Here is a 9,036-nt window from a genome sequence, read left to right as displayed (position 1 = left end):
ACGACGGCGCTCGCTGCATACCAAGCACTAGTAGTCTGTAAAAATCTGATCAGCACAATATATTCACAAATACAATCAATAAAACAAACAAAATAAATATCAATATTGAAAACACATTTTTTTATATTTCAATTATTGAATTAATGCTATTCCACAAAATATACAGGTGTATAATTGCTTGTATTGTAAAATACATTAATTAAAAATTATTATTCATTTTTTATTCTTAATTTTCACAATTAGACCATATATTTTATTTAAAGATGTATTGTCCCCCAAAAAATGAAAAATAAAGATAAAGAAAATCAGTCTTTGAATAGATTATTTTGTAGTTTTAATAAAGTTAATCACTTTCGTAAAAAAGAAAAAAATTAATGTTTTCACTTATAAAATGATAAAATAAATGGTCAAATTCAAGCAAAAAGCCAATTTGACTATTTTTTTTATTACAGTTTTTTAGATAATAATATACATTTTTTTTTTTTTGAAAACTATTAGGAGACATTAAAATGGCATATTCAACAAGAAAAATGTTAAGAATTATGTTTCAGGGGGACAATACAGCTTTAAATATCTGGCAGGAAATTCTCATCCATATTTATTTCCAACTCTGTGTGGTTAACAGTTTAAATCTTCTAAAAATGTTGATATAAAATAAATATTTACATTAATAAGATATTAAATATTCTATGATGGTCAGATATAAAGTTAACATCAAGATTGTAGATGCTCTGTGATGTCTTTCAGATTCGGTATGTATCCTAAGTACTGCAGGATGCCAAGGTACGAAAGTAAAAACCAATTCTGTACTTGATTTAACCTATGAATAAAGAAAAAAAACCTGGAATCAAATTCTTAGCATACCAAGGATAGGAATATACTACATAGTACAAGTACAGTTATTTAGGTTTACTGTGACTCTACTCTTCATACAGAGACATCAAGTAAAAAAACTTCCAAAATAATTTACATCCAAAATTATCCACACCCAAAATTATCCACACTATACAAGTTTTACAATGAAAGTGTGATATGCCCAAATATTGTATTGATATGACATCATCATGTCCATATATGGGCACATCACATATAGTTTGATAGTGTAGACAGAGCTTAAGATTGGTGGTTGTTGAAACTATATCTCTTTCACATTGCCTAGCAAACTAGAGTTTAAAAACACCAGGGCTTCAACACAGTGTTTCGTATGGTGTGCACCCCAGTGTGCGTGAGTTTTTCTCAAAGATGTGAAAAGGGTACTTAACAAGGCATAATAATGAAAAACTTTTAACGTCATTAAACTTACCGTAGTTGGAAATCAAACCGGAGTCTGCCATACAATGAGAGAGCGTAATTAACAACATGGTTACGTCCCTTCTGTATCGCAACACCTGAGGCAGCGCTAGAATGAAAAAAACAGGTTAAGCATATGCAAAGCAAAACGTGTAAGAAATTAAAACATGCTGTACAAAAGTTATATCACAAAGACAAAACCTTCAAACTGATGGCAATTTTTTATTATTTTCTCCTAAAAATAAACATTTTTTAGGTGTTTTTCTTTGTAGTACCTCTCATTCATGCTGATAGTCATTGAAATTTATAAACAACCTTTTAAAGTATGATGATAAAAAAATTATATGAAAACACTTTATAAACTTCAACTAGTTTGACAAAAAATGTGTGTGTGCCCAAATGTGGTAGTGATATGTTCAAATGTGGTAGTGATGTGAAATCAACATGTCGATATATGGGTACAGCACATTTTCTGTCACATAAAGTTTGATAGTGTAGACAGGGCTTTACCATTTAGCCATGAGTGTATAGCGATCAACAGGCATCCCTAGCTCCTTGTTTATGGACCTTATCGTGTTTACATTTCTGCAAAATACAAATATAAGGCTTCTACACAAAGTACAGGATGGATAAAATATTTAATAATTTATCATGCTTAAAACCAAGTTTCATTTGAGGCTTAAGGCCAATTTACACAGACGAGCGGTAACGGTAAGCGGTAAAGTTGAGCGGAAAACGCAAAAATAGAATCTATGTTATTTCTTATGACCATTTACACAGAACGCGGAGCGGACGAGCGGTTGACCGGAAATCCGCTCAGGATCGAAACAGATTTGATTTTGTGAAAATACCGCGCGGTAATTATGGATTCTGGCCAACCAACGACATGATTGAAATGACGTCATCTATCAACAAATTTTGTTTGCGTCCGTCGAGTGAAAGACGACAATAAATACGAGTGCCGTAGTAGGCCTAGCCTATAGTTTCTTCTTCTTTTTATTCAGAAATACAAACACCTACGACGTGACTAATGTTCGTATAAGGATAGTGAAAAGAAAATATACATTTTAGTACGTTATTAGGCAACAATTCCCTCTAAAACTTAGGCCTGTGTGTGCTAGGCCTACTGACAGTCAGTCACATCCAGGCCAGCAGTGACTGTAACATGCATTAGCCTCGAGGCCTACACGCACCTACTTTCCACCACTCTGTTCGCGAACTCCGCGCGCTGTGTAAATGGGAAAAGCAACGCGGTTTTTCGCTTACAATTACCGCTTACCGCTCGTCTGTGTAAATTGGCCTTTAGGGAGTGAAGTTGAAAGAGTCGTGAGTGCCAACCATGGCACTATGTCAGGATTGAACCCTGTACATGTTTACCACCAAGCTACAGCTCCACTCGGTTAACCAGCTAGACAAGGGGTAGATTTCAATATTAAAATAATTTAAGTGTATTTGAGTGTTGAATTGCGTGATTAAAGATACAATAGAAAAATTAAAATCTACATTAAATAGAAAAAAAAGGACAAATAAAGATATTTCCCATTCAGGAGAGACTTTTTTTTACCTAAAAACAAGTAACATAGCCTTCGGTACTTCTTTTAAAACTTGCATGATCGAATCAAACTCTTGGCTCACACTTGTCTGCATATCTTTCATTGCCTTTTCATCTAAGGTTGCACTTATATGCATTCCCGGTCTAGCTTGCATATTGATTGGACGTTGAGTAAGAGCTATGGCAAAGGTCATATAATCTAAACAAATACAGGTTTAGGTTTAAAAAACAGTACAGTTGAATTAAAAAGCTTATATAAAAATCAATCAGTCACATCTTTTGTTCCAAAATCCACAAATATCCTCAACTCTATTATTCAAATGAGGTAAATTATAAACTTTACATCAATCCCTCTCTCCCCTCCTCAATAAGTTCTATCCATACAGTTAACAAAAACTAATAATTTATGATTTTTCTAGATATGGAATAGTAGTATGGGTGTGGGTCACATTCGACATCAGTGAATATACGTGACTAAAAGTATAATTCTAAACTAACCTTTAACCCCTAAATCTTTAGCATATTTTTCCATCCCAACAGTATCCTTGAGAACAATTGCTTTCCAGAAATTACATAATGATATTCGATCCCTTAAAAACAAACAAAACATTATCAATGAGCTATTATATTTAATAGTCTTACCCTCTCTCACATTAAATTAGCCATTCTATTCAATAGTCTTACCCTTTCTCACATTAAATGAGCCATTCTATTTAATTGTCTTACCCTTTCTCACATTAAATTAGACATTCTATTTAATATTCTTACCCTCTCTCGCATTAAATTAGCCATTCTATTTAATAATCTTACTTGTCAATAAGTTTTTCATAGAGACCATGATCCAACACTACCAACTCTGCCTTACCAGACTGATTCTTTCGCACAAAAACTAAGGAAAAAAGAAGCTTTAGAGTTTAGAGGTGTTGTTTTATTTAAATCCCAAGACCCAGGATTCAATTGTGACTTAGCGCCAGGATTCAATAGTGACCTAGGGTCACAGCTGTAACTAATCCACTCCCTAAGCCTCAAATGAGACTTGGTTTAAAAGCATGATATAGTTTTGTCATTTCCTGTAACGTGAATAAGAAATAGAAAAAAATTGTGTAATCTTACCATTGCCAGGATGGGGATCAGCATGTAAGAATCCTGTGTGAAAAATTTGCTTCGAAAACAACCAAATTAATTTTGTATCAATCTGAAATATAGATAATGTTTATTTTAAAATGTGATATATTTATTCAACATATTCAAAATTAACATTAAAATTATACTATATTATTAAACATTGATAAACCAGCACTATGATTAAATGATAATTAAATAACGATCCTAATTTTTAACCTTAAAAACACAGTGTTTCTTGAACACTAGACATAAAAAGTTTGGGAGAGTTGACTGTGCTACTGAAAAACTTTACTGTATAAACATACAGGGGCCCCAGAGCATGAGCAGCCCAATGCAACTACCCAGTGTTGGAGGGCCCCTTAGGAGTGCTAAACCCAGGGGCCCCAGAGCATGAGCAGCCCAATGCAACTACCCAGCGTTGGAGAGCCCCTTAGGAGTGCTAAACCCAGGGGCCCCAGAGCATGAGCAGTCCAATGCAACTACCCAGCGTTGGAGGGCCCCTTAGGAGTGCTAAACCCAGAGGCCCCAGAGCATGAGCACCCCAATGCAACTACCCAGCGTTGGAGGGCCCCTTAGGAGTGCTAAACCCAGGGGCCCCAGAGCATGAGCAGCCCAATGCAACTACCCAGTGTTGGAGGGCCCCTTAGGAGTGCTAAACCCAGGGGCCCCAGAGCATGAGCAGCCCAATGCAACTACCCAGTGTTGGAGGGCCCCTTAGGAGTGCTAAACCCAGGGGCCCCAGAGCATGAGCAGCCCAATGCAACTACCCAGCGTTGGAGAGCCCCTTAGGAGTGCTAAACCCAGGGGCCCCAGAGCATGAGCAGCCCAATGCAACTACCTAGTGTTGGAGAGCCCCCTTAGGAGTGCTAAACCCAGGGGCCCCAGAGCATGAGCAGCCCAATGCAACTACCCAGCGTTGGAGGGCCCTTAGGAGTGCTAAACCCAGGGGCCTTTGCTCTGTGCATTACGCCACTCTTTTAAAAAGAAACTTTATCACTTACATCTGCTTCCGTTAGGCCCATTTTCTTTATCGCTTCAACATCATTAACTTTACAGCCGTCAATGTACTCTGCAGTCAGCACACGTTTACTTGATAATTTCCAGAAGATCTTTGGAACATAGACGTACGGAAGTTCACGCAAATCATACGCACATTTCTCGCTGTTCAGTCCTTCATTTTCAAAATCTAATTCTTCAGCTAATGTGGATTTCATATCCTATAAAGAAAAAATATAGCGTCATTGATAACACATCATTGTCCAGTAGGATAGCTCATTTTGAATTATCAATGAATAAGTCTTTTAAGTTTTTTTTGTATTTGACTGATGTCTGTCATGAATGACAATGTCAATTAGTTTTACATTCATCTGAATGATGGATGAAACTAAGATTCAGGACTGTTTAAGAAACCTTGATTGGTGTATCATTGATCAAGGGCTTCTCCCTTCCCGTGTCCACCTTGACCAGAGGAAAGGCATAAGTCAATACATCTGAGGCAGATACTTGATACAGGGGCTGCCATAAGTGTCTGCAATGCAGATTTCAAATTCCTAATGGAACCTCAGCTCCATATATTCCCAGATGGTCTTCAATCGAAGCTCTAACAAAGCCCAACGTTGCTTAACTTTGGTTATCTGACGAGAATGAGTGTTTCAACGTGTTAAATAAGTAATTAAATAATATACCTTTAACACCCATCTAAAGTTAAACGATGGATGCATCCAACCAATCAAATCCAAGAGTATCTCCAATGTTCTAATGTCACCTTTGTATCTATCACGTAAATCAATGTACTGTACCTAAACAATAAAATGCTCTGTTAATTTTTAAAATTCAAATTCATTCAAATTCAAAAATAGAATTAGCAAAGATCTGAATAATTGTTTGTTTATTGTGTGGCATTTATGCTGGAAGATGGGAGTTGTAGCTTGGTGGTCAGATCCACACAGCTAAAGCTCTGTCTACACTATCAAACTAGTTTGATATATGCTCAAATATGATACGACGACGTCATGTCACATTTTTTTATAGTGTAGACAGAGCTTAAGTGATTCAAGGGTCATGGGTTTAAATCCTGTCCAATCCCAGAATGTTTTCTTACAATTTCAAAAAAGCTCTACTCCAAAAGACTTTGTGTAGAGCATCTTGTAAAGAGGGCTGCCACCTTGTGACTATCATTGGCAACATGTCAAAAATTATGATTATCAAAAATTATTAATGCACCCACCTTAACAGCAACTTTCTTTCCGTCGTGAGTAACAGCTCGGTACACCTGGGCTAAACTTGCAGCTGCAATGCATTTATAGTCAAACTCTGCAAACATTTCATCAGGACTTACGTCAAAATCTTCATTAAATAACTGGTAAATCTGAATTACAAGAGATTTTTTTATATATTATTCTATTATTACTACCCCACCACCATGGGAGGTTATACAATCAAAAATGTTTATCTATTTGTCAGTTGGCAAGATTATGACAAAACTTAGATAACCAACCTAAAGCCTTGTCTACACTATCAAACTTTATGTGAAAAAAAAATGTGCACATTATGGACATAATGTTGTAATATCACTACCATATTTGGGCATATCACTACCATATTTGGGAATATCACTACCATATTTGGGCATATCACTACCATATTTGGGCATATCACTACCATATTTGGGCATATCACTACCATATTTGGGCATATCACTACCATATTTGGGCATATCATTACACCATTTGGGCACATATTTTTTCATGAAACTAGTTTGATAGTGTAGACAGAGCTTTAGACTAGAAACAATTAATTTTTTTGATTGATTTTGATGATTTTTATTTTCTTTTAGTTATATCTAGTATAGTAGTAGTGCAAAAATTGAAACAAAAAAACTGCACATATAATATACAGTAGATATATATAAAACTAAATTTCTTTCTGGTTGTTTTACTTTACTACTTAGTAAAGTAAAATAAAAGTTTTATTGTTGTATCTTCATTGAGATCCAGCCACTGATCTTGCTTATTTTTATTTGTATCTCCATTGAGATCCAGCCACTGATACCCACAGCATTGTCGTTTTTCAGTGCTTATTTTATTTGTATCTCCATTGAGATCCAGCCACTGATACCCACAGCATTGTCGTTTTTCAGTGCTTATTTTATTTGTATCTCCATTGAGATCCAGCCACTGATACCCACAGCATTGTCGTTTTTCAGTATTTGCTGTTTGATTTATATATCATTGTGAAATATTATTAACCTCATTTGATTTTCTAGTTAAAGCCATGTCCTCGAGGTCATGTAATCTTTTAGTATATTCTTCAGGAAGTATATGGTTCATTGCTGCCAAACCCTGGCCTAGCTTAATATACAGGCCACCATTAGCAATTGCACAATCAACTATTCTATCCGCTGCTCTCGTATGACATTCCTTGATTTTTAAATCGTACATCTCACCATTCTCAAATAGACCTCTAAATGTCCACCAATAATCAAGAGAAATTGTGATCCCAACAGATAATGATCTAAAAGGAAAACAAATTTAAAGAATGGTTAAAATATAACAAAAAAATAGTTCCGTCTGACAATGTCTATGGCTGGTCTGTGAAAAAACAAGGCCAACAGCCATTAGTCGCGTGCTAAAACGCATAGTGATACCGGACAGAACAACAGACCGACAGACAGACATAGTGAACTAAAGAGTCGCGTCCACGCGACTAAAAAGTGTTTAAAAAAACATGCAGCGGCATTCGATTGTTATTGTCCATATGTTTATAAAATTCTTTAGCACCCGGGAACATGTGTAGTAGGTTGCTGAGGAGTACAACCGTCAACCTCAGGGCTGTAGCCACCAGTACGGTTGGTAAGGTTTTAACCTAACCGCTTTTACACATAGGCCTTAGATTGTTCCCTTTTTTTGCAAAATCAGCACCGCTTTATTTCTCGTGGCTACAACACTGAACATGGCAACATATATATTGCCATGTTAATAGCCATATCCACTAATGAAGTCAAGCAGGAGATATGTTTATATTTTAACTTTTACTAATTATATACAGTTGTTGTTGTTGTGCCTTTGATATTTTTTCGGTGTTTAATTCTGCTTACCTAATAAATCGGCCTACACCTTCTAACATAAATCTTTGCTTTCTTCTTTGGACATCACTGAGGGTCAGAAATGTTAAACCACCAGCTGCCAATGGCAAACTGATCAACAGTAACAACCTCAGGGTTTTTCTTGATTTTATAGATGAAGAATTTGGCCGTGAACCGTTAAAAAGTCGAAAACTACTTTTTATCCGAAGAGGAGACGTCGTGGGTAATCTTGAAGTATTTAATAATTGAATCGATTTACTTGAAATTAGAAGACAGTTTTGTAATCTTTGTAACATGGTGTCTTCACTTGATCACACTGATTCTGAAAAAAAAAGATTATTTTGCTTACATATTAAAAATAATATCAAAACTAAAATAAACAAAATATATTTTTTTATACCTTACTACCTTTCTCTATCATGTTGGCTTTGATGGCGTGTGGTAGGCACAGGTATAATTAATATTATTATTAGCCTAGCCGGCTTAGCTAACCTTCATCACCCAGCAGGTGGTAGGCCGGCCTAAAAAAACAACCAACCACTTCTATACACACCAAGGCCTAAAATAATACCTCCTAGCTAGGCCTAGGCTAGCCTAGCTAGCATCGTCGTCGTAACGGCCTAGTATAAGTACCTAATAGCTAGTATTTTATACAGTGGATGGATCATGACCTCGGTCCTATTTTTATATTAAATTCAAATTAATAATCATTAAATAATATAAAAACTATTTTATATTTACCGATTGTTACTCTGTGTATAGAAAACATCAATAACTTTAGAGGTCCTGGTTAATGGGCCTACTCACTTGTGGTGGGTGTTAAATGTGTGTTTTCGAAAAGAGCCCTCATCGAGCTATATTTTATACCAAAAATAAACCCCTTACATCAAAATCAACTCGTCTCACGCGCTTCTCATAATATGCATATATCATTTAAAAACTAAAATAACTAATTATGGATCATGTGTTAGTACATTTATATTAT

The 9,036-nt window shown here is 35.7% G+C and overlaps 1 protein-coding gene across 1 annotated transcript; it reads right to left on the bottom strand.

The window, feature by feature from the left end:
• Nucleotides 1-248: 248 nt before the first annotated feature.
• LOC140057439 (uncharacterized aarF domain-containing protein kinase 5-like) lies at nucleotides 249-8,950 on the bottom strand. Its single transcript, XM_072103101.1, has 13 exons — nucleotides 8,793-8,950; nucleotides 8,064-8,373; nucleotides 7,216-7,480; nucleotides 6,195-6,335; nucleotides 5,653-5,766; nucleotides 4,969-5,184; nucleotides 3,956-4,037; nucleotides 3,653-3,731; nucleotides 3,341-3,432; nucleotides 2,855-3,041; nucleotides 1,801-1,875; nucleotides 1,304-1,399; nucleotides 249-820 (listed from the first exon to the last, which is right to left on the bottom strand). The coding sequence occupies exons 2-13, from the start codon at nucleotides 8,345-8,347 to the stop codon at nucleotides 715-717; spliced, it is 1,737 nt and encodes a 578-aa protein (XP_071959202.1). The 5' UTR covers nucleotides 8,348-8,373; nucleotides 8,793-8,950; the 3' UTR covers nucleotides 249-714.
• Between the last annotated feature and the right edge of the window lie 86 nt (nucleotides 8,951-9,036).

This window comes from Antedon mediterranea, chromosome 8, assembly GCF_964355755.1.
Source record: "Antedon mediterranea chromosome 8, ecAntMedi1.1, whole genome shotgun sequence".
NCBI lineage: Eukaryota > Metazoa > Echinodermata > Crinoidea > Comatulida > Antedonidae > Antedon > Antedon mediterranea.
Note: the sequence above shows the minus strand (reverse complement) of the source record. Positions and strands in the feature narration are given on the sequence as shown.